Source organism: Hyperolius riggenbachi, chromosome 2 (assembly GCF_040937935.1).
Source record: "Hyperolius riggenbachi isolate aHypRig1 chromosome 2, aHypRig1.pri, whole genome shotgun sequence".
Taxonomy (NCBI): domain Eukaryota; kingdom Metazoa; phylum Chordata; class Amphibia; order Anura; family Hyperoliidae; genus Hyperolius; species Hyperolius riggenbachi.
In genome coordinates this window covers 248405811-248426916 of record NC_090647.1, presented here as the reverse complement: position 1 = coordinate 248426916, position 21106 = coordinate 248405811, and the positions used below count along the sequence as shown (strand labels likewise).

The 21106-nt window shown below is 43.3% G+C and overlaps 1 protein-coding gene across 8 annotated transcripts in view; it reads left to right on the top strand.

Moving 5' to 3' along the window:
- Window positions 1-21106, top strand: part of MSI2 (musashi RNA binding protein 2) — a 481843-nt gene that overhangs the window by 229052 nt on the left and 231685 nt on the right. For all 8 annotated transcript variants that reach the window (XM_068268471.1, XM_068268470.1, XM_068268468.1 and 5 more), the window contains exon 4: window positions 9378-9492. In XM_068268471.1, the coding sequence (XP_068124572.1) occupies window positions 9378-9492 (115 nt within the window). The remainder of the gene's footprint in view (window positions 1-9377; window positions 9493-21106) is intronic.

The following is a 21106-nucleotide window of genomic DNA, read 5'->3' as shown; positions in this document are numbered from 1 at the left end:
AGATGGCCCAAACGGTTTGCCGGCGAGCAGTATTCTGCGAACATCGACTGTTCGCATTCACGGCGAACAGCAAACATTTGGCATGTTTGATTTGCCCCCAATACATCATCATTGAGCTAAACTTTGACCCCTTACCTCACGGTCAGCAGACACATGGCAGCCAATCAGATAGCACCCCTTCCTGCACCCCCCCACCCCTCCTATCAAAAAGCAGTTGCAGTGGCCATGTTGGATCAATTCTCTGCTGGCTGCTGACTGTTAGTGAGAGCAGGGTCAGACTTGCTGCAGATAGGTAGGGACAGTATTAGCTAAGGCTTTATTCTTGTTCATTACTTGCTGTGAAAGCACCCCAAACAGCCCTATTGAGGGCTAGCTATCGGTCTCCTGTGTTTGTTTTATGTTTGACACTCCACAGCCCACTGACACCCAGAGCTGTGTGCACACTACTGCTGCTGCCTCATTAAGTTGCAGGCATAGTACCACTCCAATGCATTGTTATTTCACTGTATTCTGATATTACTATTGCATTTCTCTGTGTGAGAAACTCCACAGCTCATTGACACCCAAAGCTGTCCAAAATGGGATTTCTGCCCATTAGGGTTTAAAACTCTACCTTGCATTAACTCCATAATTTTTGGTGAGACTTTTGGCATGGATTCCCCTCTGGCATGCCCCTATCCAGGTGTTAGACCCCTTGAAACAACTTTTTAATCACTTTTGTGGCCAGAAACCGTTTTTGTAAGTTTAAAAATTTGCCTGCCCATTGAGGTCTATGGCGGGTCGCTAGATTAGTTTGCGAACATTTTGCAAACTTTTGGGTTCCCCGTTAGCAAACAGAAATAGTAATTATAGTGTATTCTTATGCAATTTTTTTTTACACTGGAAAAATGCTCAAATGTGCATTGTGGGGAAACCAAGCCTAAAGCAGAGTTAAGGTCCGTACACACGCCTGATCAAAGGCAACGACGGGTCTGTCGTCACCTCCTGCTGGGCGTGTTTTCAACAGACAGTACAGCGTGTGTACAGTCTGTTGGTGGACTGGGCGCCAGGCGGATCGCTCAGAAACAGCCTTATCAGTCCACCGACAGACTGTACACACGCTGTACTGTCTTCTGAAAACACGCCCAGCAGGAGGTGACGACGGACCCGTAGTTGCCTTTGATCAGGTGTGTGTAACGGACCTTTAGGGTTAGAGATGTATGGCTGAAACAATCTATTTCTAACAGATTCAGTCAATGTTTTTGATTCAGCCAGGACTCCTACAAACCTGTCAGTATTGTCCAGTCAGTTTGGAGGGTCTGACTATATTGTAGGTACCCATTAACGGTACAATTTTTATCAATGATTTTATATTTTGATCAGATAAATGAGATCAAACTGTATACAAAAATGAGCTGTTCACGATTGATTGATTGATTGATTGATTGCTTGACCGATTAAAAATGATGATATAGTTGATTGTGTACAGTATATCTGGATTGTGTGTCTGCCTTCCAGATTTTTATGATCAGATCTGTTCTGATCAAGTTGAAAACTATACTGCTGATATATGCAGGACCCGCGGCCCCTCTATCCTTGGTCAAACATAAAAGCCTGATACAGCAATGTTTAAAATTATGCAATTGAAAGAACAGGCCTAAACACAAAAACTTTATGGCCCCCAGGGAAGGGTCACATTTGAGCCTGCGGATGAATCTGCATTCTTGGCCAGCAGCCAGCTGAGAACACCTGACTGTCGGCAATAGGAAATCACATTCAATATGCAAGGAAGAAAAAAGCAGCGGCTTTCTTTTTTCAGCCACGGTAAAATGCATATTCCTCCCAGTGCACTACGATTGTGCATTAAGCATTATGTGCGGAAACGTACACGATTTCAAGCAAGTGTCACCCCAGCATCATCCACAAATATCAGAGGATGGCACTTAATGGAATGCACAGTCTGTAATATAATCTGTATAAGCATGCACAATTAAGCATTTATTCTCACTATGGTTTAGAATAGATATTTCTCTGCTACAAGATAATCTTGGCATCTTTGTTAAAATTCTAGTGTTCAACTAAGAGTCTGTTTTGTTTGCCTTTCTGATAGAAATATCTTCTGTTGTCTGACACAGCAGAAATTGTAGGGCTCTGAGTAGTATTGTGTTTCATAATAAGCTTGTACTCCAGTCAGAACTGTTCTTTGTGGTTTTAAGTAAGGAAGGAAAGCTTTATAAAAGGGTTGACATTTTTGCTCAGGGAAATATTGTTTTTTGTGATAGCATGATGATGTGCTCAGGCCAATAGGGTCTCTTTCTGTAGAACATACAGAAGTGGAAAAAGCAGGAAGCTAAAAGACCAAAGCGAAGTATCCATGGCCAGTTGGATCGAGGTTTCTCTGCCGACAAACGATTGTTCCCTGATCCTTCTGGCTGAATCGTCAAGTGTTGTTTGTGTCCCCACAAAAAAAAACAAATCATGGGAAAAGATTGTTTTTTTAAATCGCTCTAATTACTGCGGGAATCTATGTGAATTTGAATGATTGGTCATCCAGTGGACGGCACACAGCACTTAATGTCGTTTAAGTAATTTTCATTTAACGATGTTGCACAATATCACAAAAATCGTTTGCCACACAAAAAATTGCTTGACTCGAAAAAGTTGGGTGAACAAATTGCGACATGGGTATGGACCTTAAAGAGAGTCTGAAGCCATATTAAAAATGACTTTTTACCTTATATTCAGCAGGGGCATGGCTGCCCCTGCTAAAATGCCGCTATCCCGCGGCATAACGAGGGGTCTTTACCCCTCAAATCCCCCCCTGCTACCTCCGGGGAGCGCTTCCGTGTGCGGCAGAGCTAAGAGCTGCAGCCCTACCTCACACGCATCTATCAGCGGCGGATCTCCGCCTCTACCCCGCCCCTCTCAGCCTGCCTTCGCTGAGAGGGGCGGGGGAGAGGCGGAGATCCGCCGCTGACAGACGCGTGTGAGGCAGGGCTGCAGCTCTTAGCCCTGCCTCACACAGAAGCGCTCCCCGGAGGTAGCAGGGGGGATTTGAGGGGTAAAGACTCCTCGTTATGCCACGAGGCAAACATGCCCCTGCTGAATATAAGCTAAAAAAACATTTTTAATATGGCTTCAGGCTCTCTTTAAGGGCTGAGACACACTGCAGAGCGCCTTGCATTTAAAAAAAAAACCACAAAAAACCCACACCTTGACTTGCATTAAAATCACAACATAATGGAAGCTTTTTTTTGAAAAACGCAGGCACAGCACTGACGGTCAGCAAAGCTCTCTGCATAGCCCATAGTGATCTCTGCCCTGTCACAGGAGGCAGAGTGATTTATGTCAGTGGAGTCTCAGTAACCAATGATGTGTCACTGGAGACTAGATTACTAATGTTAGGATACAACAGACTTATGGCTGGATTGTTTACATGCCTCCTAATCTACCCATTTCATATGCAGCCAGTGCTAAGCCTTATGGCTAGCTTCCCAGACTGCCCAGATCCTACCATATGTCCCTATTTCATTTCATGCACTTGCTCCCGCAGGACAGTCAACAGGACATTTATCGATTCTGCGCTGGTGACAAATGCAGTAGCAATAGAAGACAGATGTATTGTATCAGAGTAGTTTGAATGATAAATCTCTCTAGAGGATAGAACTAAATAGAACCTCCACCAGTACACATCTTAGTGTCAGACTTTTTTCCCATCTCTGTCACAAATCAGTCTCAGATATTTTACATTTCTACTAGAGATGATGTGTAGGGGTTGCAAATGCAAAGTTAAATCACAATCAAAAATAATAAAAAAAAGGAAAAAGTTATACATCAAATAAAATCATAAAATGAGACACATACTCTAATTTCCAGAATGTTTTTTTTGGGACATTTGGATCTTCAAAAATATTAGAACATGCATGCGTTTGTGATAAGATTCAGAAGACCATATCAATGACTGCAAAAAACATTAAGGCCTTGTTTTTACTTGTACATTTTAGCAACACATATAGGACATCAGAAGTGCATAGATTGCATTGTCCCACTTATTCTCAGTGCAGTATTGTATTGTAATAATGCATTGCAACATGCATTTTGACCCACAGAACAGTGCTGTCCCATGCACGGTCACTGAGTGGGATCACCAATATACAGTGGTTTGCAAAAGTATTCAGCCCCCTTGAAGTTTTCCACATTTTGTCACATTACTCCCACAAACATGAACCAATTTTATTGAAATTCCATGTGAAAGACCAATACAAAGTTGTGTACACGTGAGAAGTGGAACAAAAATCATACATGATTCCAAACATTTAAAAAAAACCAAACTGCAAAGTGGGGTGTGCGTAATTATTCAGCCCCCTGAGTCAATACTTTGTAGAACCACCTTTTGCTGCAATTACAGCTGCCAGTCTTTTAGGGTATGTCTCTACCAGCTTTGCACATCTAGAGACTGAAATCCTTGCCCATTCTTCTTTGCAAAACAGCTTCAGCTCAGTCAGATTAGATGGGCAGCGTTTGTAAACAGCAGTTTTCAGATCTTGCCACAGATTCTCGATTGGATTTAGATCTGGACTTTGACTGGGCCATTCTAACACATGGATATGTTTTGTTTTAAACCATTCCATTGTTGCCCTGGCTTTATGTTTAGGGTCATTGTCCTGCTGGAAGGTGAACCTCCGCCCCAGTCTCAAGTCTTTTGCAGACTCCAAGAGGTTTTCTTCCAAGATTGCCCTGTATTTGGCTCCATCCATCTTCCCATCAACTCTGACCAGCTTCCCTGTCCCTGCTGAAGAGAAACACCCCCAGAGCATGATGCTGCCACCACCATATTTGACAGTGGGGATGGTGTGTTCTGAGTGATGTGCAGTGTTAGTTTTCTGCCACACATCGCGTTTTGCATTTTGGCCAAAAAGTTCCATTTTGGTCTCATCTGACCAGAGCACCTTCTTCCACATGTTTGCTGTGTCCCCCACATGGCTTGTGGCAAACTGCAAACGGGACTTCTTATGCTTTTCTGTTCACAATGGCTTTCTTCATGCCACTCTTCCATAAAGGCCAACTTTGTGCAGTGCATGACTAATAGTTGTCCTATGGACAGATTCCCCCACCTGAGCTGTAGATCTCTGCAGCTAGTCCAGAGTCACCATGGGCCTCTTGACTGCATTTCTGATCAGCGCTCTCCTTTTTCGGCCTGTGAGTTTAGGTGGACGGCCTTGTCTTGATAGGTTTACAGTTGTGCCATACTCCTTCCATTTCTGAATGATCACTTGAACAGTGCTCCGTGAGATGTTCAAGGCTTTGGAAATCTTTTTGTAGCCTAAGGCTCAACACACACCATACAATCTTGGTTGTACAGATTTAACAAATCTATGTAGTATAAGGGCCAACAGTTTGAAAATACCTTGAATGATTGATTGGATAAGCTCTTCTACTACATGAAGGTGGTAAGATTGAACAACCAAGATTGTATGGTGTGTGTTGAGCTTAAGCCTGCTTTAAATTTCTCACTAACTTTATCCCTGACCTGTCTGGTGTGTTTTTTTGGACTTCATGGTGTTGCTCCCAATATTCTCTTAGACAACTTCTGAGGCCGTCACAGAGCAGCTGTATTTGTACTGACATTAGATTACACACAGGTGCACTCTATTTAGTCATTAGCACTCATCAGGCAGTGTCTATGGGCAACTGACTGCACTCAGACCAAAGGGGGCTGAATAATTACGCAAACCCAACTTTGCAGTTATTTATTTGTAAAAAATGTTTGGAATCATGTATGATTTCCGTTCCACTTCTCACGTGTACACCACTTTGTATTGGTCTTTCACGTGGAATTCCAATAAAATTGATTTATGTTTGTGGCAGTAATATGACAAAATGTGGAAAATTCAAGGGGGCTGAATACTTTTGCAATCCACTGTAATGGAGAGCAATGCAAGTGCCATGTGTTGATGTACGAATGCATGACCACCCACATTGTATAGTGGAAAGGAGGCCTAATTTAGTGATATCTATTGAAAAATGACAATGTCGTGCCATAGACAGCATCAAGTAAAAATACCCATTCAAAGAAAATCATTACACACCAATAAAGTATATAAAGACATTGAGCTAAGCCTAGAAAAGTGGAGATAACAGTGACCGTAATTATATTGCTCAAGCTAAAGCTGGTGATATTGTACTGACAATTGGTCATAAGGTCATGTGCTTATTGAGTAGAAAAGTCACAAAATAGTCAGACCTATTGTGATGATATGTAACATAGGACACTGGCAAAGGCTAATATGGAAAGGTTTCAGGTGTTTTATTATTCCACCAAAACGACTTGGATTTCTGCAACCTCGACATTCCAGCAAAACAGAACTGAAAAAACAGCAGCATAAGCAGAACTACAGGCATATGTAGTGTCCACAGATAACTCCATACATTACAAGTAGTCCAAGGAGAAAGTCCAGGCAATTAGTCCAGTATTCCATATGCAGGCAATGCAATGTTTCAGGAAGCTTCTTCAATCCCATAACTACTGGTTCCAAGGGTTTAGAGAACTAGTGCCACAGCTTGCTGTTTCCATCACTGACTCTCTCCAACCGCCCCAAGTACCTGACCTTATATCACAGATCGAGGATCATGTCTACCTGTGTACACCTTGCTCTCAGACTATTCAGTAGATACAGATAATCCCCTCCTCCAGGAGCTGTGTGGTCCAGCAGAAAGGAGTCAGACCATTGTCTATTGGTAAACATGAGCAGATAAGGACAAGTCTGCTAGCAGACAGTAGAACAATAGACACTCCACCTCACCCCAGCAAGCTAAAATCAACACAAGACAACATGCAGATCACAGCAAGGACTCTATGCAGGAAAAAATAAATTTTGCAAGAATAAAAAGCATACATCACACCTATATTTCTGAGGCCTGCGTTAGGATGTGAACAAACCCTGAGATTGGCCATTGCTTTCCATATAAATGACAAGTAATCAGAGTTTTATTTACGTCCTTATGACTACCTCTAAAGTTAGAGTTAATGACAGTGAATACTGCCGCCATTTTTTACTTGTTTAAATGGTCCTTGCCATATTTTCATGTAACGTAATGGAATTTCACATACATTTTGGGATCCATGTGAATATGTGGAAACTGTCTGTGTAGTTAAAATGGGTTGTGTAGACTCACAGGAAATGTCACAATGGCAGCAACTCCATAACCGTTTATACGGCCTTACTTGACCATTGTAATTTAAGGATGCACCTTTACATTTAGTTGCAGTTCCCTCCTTCCTAGTGTCTGATCCAACCCTTAAAGGGACTCCGAGCAGTGCAGAAACTATGGAAAGATGCGTATCATTTTAAAGCTATCTTTCTCCTCTTTCCAATGAGAAAGTCACCCTGTGTAATACAATGTAACTATGGAAAGATGGATATCATTTTAAAGCTCATGCAATCCAAGGAGAGTGAAAGGTGTGTGCTTCTGACCAGTTTCACCTGACTTATATACTGGCTGCCTCAAGTCTAATGCCTACACGCGGCGCCCCTGTTGAGATGCAAGTATTTGCGTGGGCTAATGGCAACGCTTTGCCATTTTAATTAGACGAGAGCCAGTTTAAATTTGAATGAGGCATTAGACTTGAGGCAGCCAGTATATAAGTCAGGTGAAACTGGTCAGAAGCACACACCTTTCACTCTCCTTGGATTGCATTGTAATATTAGCAAGGAACCTGCAAGCTCAGCAACCAGTAGAAAAGAAAATTCCGCTGCACCAATGGCTGGGTGAAAAAAGGTTCTCAGTTTATTGTTACATTAGTGGGTACAAAGAGTTAAAAAAGCTTTTTTAACTCTTTGTACCCACTGATGTAACAATAAACGGAGAACCTTTTTTCACCCGGCCATTGGTGCAGCGGAATTTTGTTTTCTACTGCATTGTAATATGTTCTTTTTCTTGGGGGTGTTGTGTGTGTGTGGGGGGGGGGGGGGTGCGGATGGGTCTCCCGACAGGGGCGCCGCGTGTAGGCCTCCTTGTACCCCCAGGAAATGAAGGGCAGCGCAAGCACCCCCACAAAGCAACCACCGCCCGGGAGCGCCGCAACTGCCCCCAAAAGTGGGGGGGGAGCGAGAACACATGAACGGTGCACTCCCCAGACGCGGCCGACGCCCAGGGAGAACCATCCATGCTGCTTCCCCAAAGGATAGATGCCCCACTCCTGCGTTTTTTGCTTACCTGTGTGCATATGCGCATCCTGGGAGCGAACACACCGACAATGGGGCGAGGGGGGAGCGCAGACAAGCCCCCCAGTGCAACACTACTGCCGGGAGACCCATCCGCACCCCCCACACACAAACACCCCCAAGAAAAAGAACATATTACAATGCAATCCAAGGAGAGTGAAAGGTGTGTGCTTCTGACCAGTTTCACCTGACTTATATACTGGCTGCCTCAAGTCTAATGACTCATTCAAATTTAAACTGACTCTCGTCTAATTAAAATGGCAAAGCGTTGCAGGCTGCAATCGCCTACCAGATAGTGCAGGATGTAAGGCTACCTTCCTGACATTCCTGCAGGAGTTGGCCCACGCAAATTCTAGCATCTCAACAGGGACGCCGCGTGTAGGCCTCCTTGTACCCCCAGGAGCGGGTGCCAACTCCTACAGGAATGTCAGGAAGGTAGCCTTAGATCCTGCACTATCTGGTAGACGATTGCAGCATGCAACGCTTTGCCATTTTAATTAGACGAGAGTCAGTTTAAATTTGAATGAGTAATTAGACTTGAGGCAGCCAGTATATAAGTCAGGTGAAACTGGTCAGAAGCACACACCTTTCACTCTCCTTGGATTTCATTTTAAAGCTCTCTTTCTCCTCTTTCTGACGACAAATAAACCGTGGCCCTACGCCTTTTAGTTTTCTCTATTTTTGCGATCGAAATCGCGGCCGCGGAAATTTCGATCACAAAAATAGCAAAAACTAAAAGGCGAAGGGCGGCGTTGGAAATTGGAAAGAGGAGAAAAAGAGCTTTAAAATGATATGCATCTTTCCATAGTTTCTGCACTGCTCGGAGTCCCTTTAATTGAGCATTAGCACTAGTGGCACTGTTTGATGCACATTACCCAGCATTGTTGAATTATTTATAGAGGGCTAATTATAAACTCATATAGATAACAAATAACAAATAAAACTAGGACTAAGGATGAGAAAACCAGCCTGCCCAATCAAATCAAACTTTAATTCTAAGGGTAATATTATGATTAGATAAATAGTCAACAAGTGGTGAATACATTTCCTTTATTCTCAATTTGTATAAAAAGAAATTCAATAAAATGCATCTATTTTGCCTTCAGCATTGTTACTTGACATTTGAAGAGAATGAATTTACATTTCATTGTGCTTATTTTTTTCGTTGTGTAGGTTGAATGTAAGAAAGCACAACCTAAAGAGGTTATGTTTCCTCCTGGGACAAGAGGAAGAGCGAGGGGACTACCATATACTATGGATGCATTCATGCTGGGCATGGGAATGCTGGGTAAGTTCTCTCACATTGTGTGACCTTTTAAAGTGCTCAAAGAGAACCATGATATCTGCTGTAACATATTACATATAGTAGTATTTAATACACTAGTCAAGATATCCAATGTTATGTTAATTATCCTGGTTTCCGCTTCAGAAACACTTTCTATGTATATCAGTATGTAACCCAACCCATTTTACCTATCTGTATGTAACCCAACCCTCCTAGTGGTGCTTTAGCCTAGGCATGATGTCAGACAGCCTTCTGCCCCAGAGTGTTCTGGGAGAGCAGGTGTTGTTCATGCTCACTTCATAACAAATATTCCTCAGTGGTGGTCCTTGCCAGAGTTAAAGATTTCACCATCTGTGATAATTTTAATAATTTAAATTGGGTTGAGGAAAATATTACAATAGGTAAATATTGACTTTATAATTATAACATAATATTGTAGAAAAGTAATTTTGCAGACATCTTTGGAAGCGATATTAACATTTTTGGGTTGTCCCCTGATTAGGCATGAGCAAAATGGATGTTTGCATTTCCACCTAAATCTTCATGAAAATGGGATATTTTCTTCGCAAAAATGCAAACTTATGGTGCCCATACATGGTACAATTTTTTCATCCAATCTTACCATTTCTATGTCGTATAAGGATACATTAAGTGAATATACTGAAAGGATAATTTAGGCAGTTCCCTTATATTACATAGAAGTGGTAAGATTGGATGAAATAAAAATAGTACCATGTATGGGAACCATTAGTGAAATACATTGAAGTCATTGGCACATGTGAAATTAGGGAAAATAGTTTTATGGTGGTTTGCAAAGGTGCTATGGACTTTAAATCACTCCTGATTGTGAGAGAAACAACTTGAAACTGTGCTGGATTTTTTGTCAAGCCAAAAAAGCGGACCGGGGAGGACAAGGAGAGGAGTGAGTCCAGGATAGCATGGGCAAATAAATAATAGAAAAAAAATTCCTTCATGACCAGATTGAACTCTGATGCATGCCGTAGTAATATGAAATACATGAAGAATGTTTTTACATATGCCAAAATGTGTTTCTTGGCACCAGCTAAGGGTCACCTTTTACAGGGGCAGAGCAGAATACACCTTAGTTAGCTCATTGGCACCCTGCTCATTGCCAAAGTAATAGAAGCAACAAAATCATAGAAATACAAAGTACAAAAGGATGTGTTGTTTATAAACATCACCAATACTGGTAAATGTTCGTTTGATAAAATACACCGAAAAACAAAAGTTTGCTTTCTTAAAACAGAAAGTATTTGTGATAATTCAGGTTGGAGTGAGCTCCGAGATGTCTCCCTGTGCATCACTGCTGAATATATGCAAATTAACCATCGTCGTCCTTAGAAGCTAAACACACCTCCACATCTGCTGGAATGCAATGATGTATCAGCTTGTAATTAGTACAGAACCATAATAATCCAAAACGCATACAGACTGTTTTGGATTGGTTGATCTTCATCAGTGCATGGCATGGATTAATTTGGCTCTATGGAGGCAATCGCTGTGATTGGCTGGCCAGGGGAGAGAGGGAGGGAAGAAAAAAATACATATATTTATTAAAAAACAAATACAAGAAATATTTATTTAAAAAAATAAATAAACCTGGGGGCGATTAGACCCCACCAACAGAGAGCTCTGTTGTTGGGGAGAAAAGGGGAGGCGAATCACTTGTGTGCTGTTTTGTGTGGCCCTACAGCTTGGCCTTAAAGCTGCAGTGGCCTATTTTACAAAAAAAGGCCTGGTCTCTAGGGGGGTTTAACACTGTGGTTCTCAAGTGGTTAAAAAGAGGGGATGAAGGAATGAAGAGATAGAGGTAGGAGGGGAAAGGATCCAGAGCATAGGTAGTGAGATGGAGTTTGGAGTTTACAGAGAACTACTTGTTCATAGAGAGGAGTGAAGGTAGGTAGAGAAAATGTAAGCAGATGGGTACAGACGGAATGTGAGGACTACAAGAACTCACTACAGATATCTACACAATATTGGGCTCAGCAGATACATTTCAAAATGTTTTTTTTTTTTTTAAACAAATTGCCCTCAGATGAAGGCCTTTGGAGTAGCTTGTGTTGGCAGACTAGTGAGCATGATGGTCCCATTTGGAAATTGCCTTGTTATGAAAACCTTGAGATATCTTGTGTTCACATACTTTATTGGGCATGCCGTATATGCATTTCAGAACCGTATTTTGAATAAATTACATTTAACTGAAAGACACGGGAGAGCCTACTTTATCATACATACATTTTGACTACACACACATACGTTTATATTATTATTTGAGTGTTGGTTGCTTCAAGGGTCTTTCCATCTCCTAACTGGTAGCATTTGAGAACTGTGAGATATCCTGTGGTACCCTGTGCAACTCTGCTTCCCACCGATTTAATGAAATATGTCTGGCATTCTACAATGTTGAAATGTCTGACAGTTCTGGATTTACTGTGTTGGCGCCTCATAATAATGCTAACATTTGTGTAGTTCTTTTCTCCTGTTGGACTAAAACCCCTTGAGAGCTGCAGCCACTAGGGTCATGCTCAATAGACTCCCATGCAGTGTTAGGGAATCTTCCCCATGGACTCCTTACTGAATAATATACACTACCCTGCTTCACACTTAGCGTCACATAGTTAACAGGTGGTGCCTAGCATGACATGAAGGGTTCCCATTAAACTCTTCTATCCCTGTGTCCATGAGTAGTATTAATGTTTTGGTTGTGCCCTCATCCACTTATCATTTATTTTATTTCTGCTCTGGGCAGACAGGCAAATAATCTGACAACATCAAGAACAAACAGGATAATTTCTTAAGACACTTTATTTAAACATACAAATAGACTATATATTTCAACTGGAAGAAATTAGGATAGGCAGATGATATTGTACAGTTGAGCACTGTTTGCAAACAAAATAAATCTGAAATGTGTAATATTTTGACTGAGAGTGAAAGCCAACTTTTAGACTTCACTTATCCTTCTTTTTTGTTGTGTTTAGACAAAAGGCAAATGGTAGTCTCCAGCTGGGAACTGCCAATTACCTGCTCTGCTCCCTGCTGCCTGTGTCTAAAAGGAAACCTCACAAAGCCCACCCCTCTGTGTATTGTTACATTGCAGAGGAGGCAGAAGGGGTTTCTCTGTATAGCAGCAGCCATAGAGTGATTTAGATGCAGGCAGTAGGCTGCAGAGCAGGTAATGGGCAGCTCCCAGCTAGAGACAACCGTTTACTTTTTGCCTTAAAGAACGATAAATGAACTTTGTCAAATGTTCACTTATTAAAAGCAAAACTTCAGGCAAAAACTAAAATACATCATTATGCAGTACTCCTGTATACAAAGTCAAGTATGAATGATTTATAGTTTGTAATCCAGCGAGGGGTGCACATTAGGAGTTGCAATTAGCTTGTAGAGTGCAAGGCTGCATTCCTCCTCCTTTTGCCTTATCACACCCTTCGCAGCTCATCAAAGGTCCTAAATTGACTAGAAATGTTAGCTGACAGCATGAGTCACTTGATTCAAACTTTCAGATAAAATAGCAGGAGCACAGGACAAGCTGTTTGTACCATAACTAGTTTTCTGCTAGATTACAAGATATACATGGATTATCTGAATTATATAGGGTGATGCTACTATTGTTTTTCTGTGAAAATGGCTTTTTTTATTTTTATCTTTTTCGTTACTCCTGATCTCGCATTGTTAACTGCAACTGCATGGTTTCCATTGTTTTTTAAACCCCTGTAATCATTTATAAGAAAGTATTAGGTTTGTGTGAGGAAACGCGGAAAAGCCGCCGCTTCTCAGAGTGAGGCGGTTGTTTCCGCGTCCAGCATGGCGTCACAACGCGGAAAAACTGCCGCATAGGCAGAGTGGCGGAATCCGCATTGGAGGCGGTGAATTTGCCGCATAGCAGTATCCCTGACAGGGGGGCTGAGCGTGGGGAAGCTGCCGCTGGTGTAGTAAGCGGTGCGGCGGCTCCCACGCTCGGTTCACTGGATACATTGCAGGACAGTACTGGTGTGGCTGGGACTGATAGTCCACCAGGATTCAGAGTGACACGCACGCGCGCACAGAGGCAAAGCTTATATAACAGCCAGAGGTAGGTCAGCTGACCAAGCTGGTTAGCTGACAATTCTGAGTCCTCTCATTGGTCCAGCACTTAGGGAGGTGCTGGAGAGTGGCTGTGTATATATACTGCTGGCTGTTCAGTTGCTGGTTGTCTGGCGTTGTGATCACTACGTGGTAGCACGCAGACCTGAGTCAGATCCGAAAGTGTGCCGGGACCAGCTGGAGCTGTAATCCTACACTTAGCTAGATTTGTTGATAGTTTAAAGTACTAGTTTGATTGTGATTATCTGTTATGACCTTCTGCCTGCCTGCCTGACCATTCTCCTGAACTCTGATCCTGTACTTTGTCATTCTGATACTCTGTTGCCAAATCCCGGCTCGTCCTTAGACTCTGCATCTGCCTTCTGATTTTGTACCTCGATATTTCTGATACCCTGTTGCCGAACCCTGCCTATACCTTAGACTTCGCCTCTGCCTTCTGAATCTGTACTTTATCTGTCCGTGTGTTTACGACCTGGCTTGTCCGACCTCGAGAACCGACCTTACTGTTAGAGGCGGTTCCCAGTCCTGATAGTGACACTCCCTCTTGAGTGTCACTCTCGTTCTGTCGTTCCTTCTCTCAGCCTGACTTCTCCCTCCGGGAGAGTCCAGAAGGAATTAGGCAGTACTCCTTACTGCTCTGAGGCCAGTCCTCTAAATATTACTGTTTGCACCAAACACCCTCACTCTACTCAGGTGTCCAGAGGTTAGCTGGTATATCGGATTATCGGTGATACTGCAGATCATCTATAATCTGGTATATATCTGTATTCCCAGTGATACTGCAGATCACCGGTAATCAGATTATCTCTGTGTTACACCGATCGTTAGTTTGCTTCTCTAATGCTGATATGTAATGCATGTGCTTAGAACACTGGATGCAAAACTATATGTTATAGATTTTGTTTTCTTTTTTGTGTCTAGGTGTCTTTAACCTCCCTGGCGGTCTATTAAAACCGCCAGGGGGCAGCGCAGCATTTAATTTTTATTTTTTTTTGTAATCATGTAGCTAGCCTAGAGCTACATGATAGCCGCTGTGCAGTGGCATCCCCCCACTCCCTCCGATCGCCTCCGGCGATAAACAGCGCAAACAGGAAATCCCGTTCAGAGTGGGATTTCCTGTTTGGCTTCCCCTGTCGCCATGGAGACAATCGTCATCGGGAGTCCCGATCCACCCCTCAGCGCTGCCTGGCGCTAATAGGCCAGGCTGCACAAGGGGTCGGGGGGGGGGGGGGCGGCGCGTCGGGTAGCGGCGAATTGGCAAAAAATTATGCAAATCGGCCCAGCAGGGCCTGAGAAATCCTCCTGCGCGGCATAGCCCAACCTGAGGTTGGGCTTACTGCCAGGGAGGTTAAAGTGTACCTGAAACAAGGGGAACGGGAGGATTTTTACTTACTGTACCTGGTGCTTCTTCCAGTCCCCTGTAGTCTGTTAGCTCCCTTGGTTTCCTCCTGGTCTGCTTCGCAGTGCTGCTGTCATCTGCGTTAAAGTCCGCAACTGACTGAGTTGTGGGCTTTGGCGCATTCCCTATCCTGTCCATATGCCTCCTTGATTGCGCTCCTGAGGGCATGCGAAGTTGGTACAGACTTGCAACTGTGCATGCGCAGAATGCTACTAGGGAGTGTGATTAAGAAGCGCATGGCACAGAATAGCACCTTTGCAGTAGCTCTTGTGTTGGGGACTTACATTTAGCTGCAGCAGCACAACAGATCGGACCAGGAGAACACGGAGGGAGCTGACAGACTACAGGCTATGGGTGGTTGGAAGAAGCCCCAGGTAAGTAAAAACTCTCTTGTTCCCCTCATCTCAGGTTTGCTTTAAAGTGCTGTAATTGGATAGGCTCACAGGAATCTAAATTATATAATTAAAATTGAAATGTCAATGGAGTTGATTCACTAAGCTGCACTGCTACAGCAGCAGCGCATGGTAATGATTCTCAGCACACGCTATGTAGTCATAGTGTGCGCTGCTAAATTACGCTCTGCTCTGATAGTTTAACGAGCGCTCCACTGAACCCACCCAGAGCCCCAGTGGCTTCAAAGGGGGATATTACTGCACTTTGATTGGCCCAGTAGGCTGACTGTCAAAGTGCAGGAATCTCGTCCTTTGAAGCCACTGGACCCGCTTCGCCTCCGTGTGGGCTCAGTAGAGCACTCCTCAAGTTTAATGAAGCGCTCATTAAACTATCAGCAGAGCGTAATTTAGCAGTGCATGCTATGGCTGCATAGCATGCACTGAGAATTATTACCATGCTCTGCTGTCATTAAGCTGTGCTGCTGTAGCAACACAACTTAGTGAATCAACCCCCATTATTTCTTAGGAGCAGACAGGTATAAGCCTTGTCCGCCCCTACATCAGACAGGGTCCCAGCATTCCTTTGGTTTCATTTCAAGCAAAGCATCATCTATTTCCTAACTCAGCCAGAGCCGGATTAAGGTCAGACTAGTAGCTTTGCCCCCCTCTCCCCCATCTCTTCAACCCCCCCCCCCCCATCGATAACTCCTTTGTTGAATTATATATGTCAACTTTATTGTGCACATGGTAGGCCAGCAGGCACTTATAGACATCTAAAAATTATAATCTGCTCAATTTTTAAGTATGATTGTACTGCAGGTGCAACACAGGTTTATACTGTCAGGCTAGGTTTCCACTTGTGCGAAAATGTGCTGATTCCCCACCCATAAATTTGGATGGAATTTGGCAGCCTATAGAAGTGAATGCAGAGCATCCGAATTCATGGCCGGGTAAAAATCTGACAGCCTGCAATATAATCTCGCAGTTAATAACTTGTCCGAATCCCATAGCCGTGCATAGCGCAGCTAGAGGGATTTGGCTGCAAGATGCGTCACAGCTGTGTCGTCATCGCGTCTCCCAAGACGCATGCCGAGTACAGTGGAAACAGCCTAAGCCTAAGTCTTAAAAAAAACAAAAACTGAGAACACTGACCAGTATATGTTGCAAAAACTACAGACTTTTATTAAATTCACAAGCACAGATTCTAAAAATGAATAGCATTACAGCCAACCAATTGGTGGCCTGCTTAGAGACTATTGCCTAATGTACCTTATTCAAGCACCAACTGTGGAACAGTCATTGTTTTGATTGCGTCGATTGCAATGAAATGCAATATGTAGGGCCATTTGGCCCTCTAATAACCAAACCAACGCAGCTACCAACACAATATTTGTCCTATTAATTATGTGAATCGCCTACCATCAATAAATCATGAGTGCACTTAATTAATATAAAACAGCGCAAATCTTAATATTGATGGATACATGTGAGGTTATCCTACTGTGAATAGATTGTATGAATTATAGGCATTAATATATAGGTTAATACACACCACAAAAATACTATGGCCAATCAGTATTGCACATTTATGGCTTAAAATTCAATACCCTGCGACCTGGAAAACGAAACAGATAATTATTAAGTCACATAGACCATGTAAACCTGGACACCATCCTTGGAGAGAAAGCACGATAATCAAACTTGAAGTCTTTAGTGGGCAGTGACCATACATGGTTTCCAAAAAATGACAGTTGAAAACAAAAAATAAAAAAAGTATAGTTGAGGTGCTGATCCATCACTACCCAAAACGTCAAATTAAACTTTTAACTTGATGCCATCTGCTCAGTTATCCTTGTAGCAATAACTATTGCATGATCTTAGTTGTATAATCCGTTATGTTAATAGCAGACCAGTCCTTGGAATACATGCATAGCCAAACTGCACCACACAATATGACCAATCTCCATGCCACAACGAGTATAGTTCATTGCTCCGGGCTGAACGTAGCTCACCACCCACGTGTGACAGGATTGTGATGTCTATTCAACAATTTGCCATTGCATTGCACAGATTCACTGCAAATAATCGTGTGTGGCTGTTGTGCAAGCCAGCAGTTCCTAGTATAGCAGAAATCAAACCCATCCTCTCCGAAGCAAGAAGTTTTGAGTCAGGATGATACAGTTTATTGGCTAACTTAAAGGGAACCTAAATTGAGAAGGATATGGATTTTTTTTTTTAAATAATACCAGTTGCCTGACTCTCCTGCCGATCCTGTGTCTCTAATACTTTTAGCCACAACCCCTGAACAAGCATGCAGATCAGGTGCTCTGACTGAAGTCAGACTGGATTAGCTACATGCTTGTTTCAGGTGTGTGATTCAGCCACCACCGCAGCCAAATAGATCAGCAGGACTGTCAGGTAACTGATATTGTTTAAAATAAATATCCTATAACTTGCGCTAGTCTACTAGTCTTTGGCCCTTTAACAATTTTGATGCTTTTAATGCTTCTGGTGCTTGCTCCCGATACTGCCGATACTGGGTGGTGCTAGTGGCCTGTGTAAAAATGCAAGGGGAGAGGGAGCGCTCCAATGGTGCATTAAAACTTTTATTTACAGGGCCGGATTTGTACTTTCCAGCGCCCTAGGCCGGCTGTCACCAACCGCCCCCCCCCCCCCCATTCTGTCCAACTCTGACTAGTGATCACTGTGTTACATGGGCTCCTGTCTGTTTTGCTGCTTCCCCCCCCCCCCCCCCCGTTCAAAGAAGCAGTGCATGCTCTGTCCACTCCATGTAATTTTGCACTCCAGCCTGGATGCACAGCAGCCGATAGTGTTCTGGGCTTTCATAATTCAGAAATGATGCTCATATATGAGCAGCACTTGTCAAGTACACATACCCATAACACTCCCAGCCTCGGCTGCTGTGCACATCAGTACAGGAGTGCGTAATAACAAGAAGCCCGAGAGGACAGAAAATGCGCTGCTTCTTTGTCCTTTGTGCGACTTGCTTTAGTCAGAGTCACAAACAGGTGATGGTGCAGCGCAAAGGAGAGAAACCCATCCAAAGCAGAACAGGTAAGTAGAAGGATCCAACACTACACACGCTGGCATAGATGTCGTGTAATGCTAGGTACACACGATGCAATTCTGACAGATTTACCGTCAGATCGATTATTTCCAATGTCTGATCTGATTTCCGATCAATTTTTCAATCGATTTTACGTTCATTTCTATGAAAAAAATCATTCAGAAAATCTATCGGATAGCAGATGGGACATGTTGGAAATAGTCGATCTGACAGTAAATCTGTCAGAAAATTGCATCATGTGTATCTAGCATAAGCTCACGTGTACTTTACACAGTGACAATTTAGCACTTGGGGCAAGTTAAGACAGATCTTAATCAGTCAGCAGGAAGTTTTTACGTTTTGTAATAGAATAATAATATTTATTGGCTAACCAAAAAAAAATAGTGAGCCTTTGGCTAATGAGTCATCTTCAGACTTTGTTCCTGTATACAAGATGTAAGATGTTGGGGAACCCAGATATATATAAAGTCAGCAGGAGATGCATACATTGTTTTGTAAATATAAATAAATGTAATACAGTTGTCATTCTGTTTCAAAACATCCTGCTTTCACTGATGGCTAACACAGAACAATGCTTTGCTGCTTCTAAAACATGTCAGGAAAGAGTTAAACTGTAGCAAAGAGAATGTTGCTGTCAGGAAAGAAAACAAACCATAAATTCAACAGGTCTCAGGTCTTTAACAGCTCTGACCAAGTAATAAACATCAGTGAGGGGGAGAGAAGAGCTGATAATTCCTGTCCGTGAATGTGTGCTGCATAAAGAAGCTAATCTGAACTCAAAAGTTCTACTACTTGAGCCCATATATTATTCTTCTCACAGCTGCTTGTATGTCCCCACTCATTATACTAAGGACAAGATCCTCAGATGACAACAGATGCTGACTGTCATCACACACACTCTGCAGTGAGAGAGATGCAGGGATCTCTGGAATTCAGGCAGAATAGAGCAAAGCAGAAGTGATTTACTTTGACATGTGACCTCTTATCTCTCCAAATCCAGCGCCCTGCTAAATTTTATCGCCCTAGGCCTTGACCTTTGTGGCCTTTCCAGAAATCCGGCCCTGTTTATTTAACAATACACGCAAGTGTTAGTGCACTTACAGGATTTCGTAGTTACAGATCGCTTTGGGGGCGCAGGAGGGCTCTCTCGCAGCTCCTGAGCTTGGCCAGAGCTCAAAGGAGCAATGTACATCGGGGGAGACGCGGGCTGCAGTTCTCACCGCATTTCGGCGCTTAAAGGGAACCTAAACTGAGAGGAATATGGATGTTTCTTTTTAAACAATACCAGTTGCCCGGTAGTCCGGCTGGTCTCTTTAGCTGCAGTAGAGGCTTAATCACAGACCTGAAACAAGCATGCAGCTAATCCAGTCTGACTTCAGTCAGAGTACCTGATCTGCATGCTTGTTCAGGGGCTGTGGCTGAAAGTATTAGAGACACTGGAGCAGCAGGAGAGTCCGGCAACTGATATTAATTTAAAAGGAAAAATCCATATCCTTCTCAGTTTTGGTTTCCTTTAACCACGCCTTCTTCGGGTGACGCGGCGGGGCCAGATGGAGTAGATGATCCCATGCCAAATTTACTCTCAGTGAGACTGGATGTATTCCACAGCAAACAGTAACATTACCATACTGCTATCCACACAGCCAGATTCAGCTCTACATCCAGTCTCACTGAGAGGACATTTGGCATAGGACCATCTACTTATACTCCATCTGGCCCCGCCGCATCACCTAAAGAAGGCGTGGTTAAGCACCAAAACACGTTGTGTCGTCAGACTGCACACTGAGAGGAGGCTCCGCCTGCAGCCCGCGTCTCCCCCGATGTACATCTCTCCTTTGAGCTCTGGCCAAGCACAGGAGCTGCGAGAGAGCCTGCTGGTGGCCCTCAAAGCGATCTGTAACTACAAAAACCTGTAAGTGTACTAACACTTGCCTGTATAGTTGAATAAAAGTTTTAATGCACCATTGGAGCGCTCCCTCTCCCCTTGCATTTTTAAACTGGTATTGTTTAAAAGGAAACATCCATATCCCTCTCAGTTAAGGTTCCCTTTAAAATAATGTTAGCCAATAAATAGTATCATCCTGACTCAAAACTTCTTGCTTTCACTGATGGCTAACATAGTGCAATACTTTACTGCTATCCTCTTTGAACTGCTAGATGAACACAAGGTACCCACTTTTTTGTTTGCAGTCTATCTGTGAGCGCGCAGTCCACTAATAAACAATATAGTAATAAAGCAATTCGATAAACGTGGGGAGCAAGCATATTTGGGAAGCTGTCCTCATGCCCGTCGTTCTCCACCGTCCCATTCCATTGTCACATATATATGCCTCCCGCAGCCTCTTCCTGGTTGGCCGAGTCAGGCATTAGTGTACAGGTGTAGGCCCGGCTGCGTGCATCCTAGATCATGTGCCCGCGGCCCGGAGTGCATGCACAGAGTGCTCGTGGGTGTGCGGGCTAGTGACTACACGCTAATGCCTAACCCGGAGGAGGCTGTAGGGGGCATTTAGGTTCACGGTGCTCTCAGAAGCGGTTGCTATGCAAAGCAATTCGGGAGCATGCTCCACAGGGGAGCACGGACTGGACAGCACTTGCACGGCCCTTCGAATAGGAACCAGTTGTAGCGGT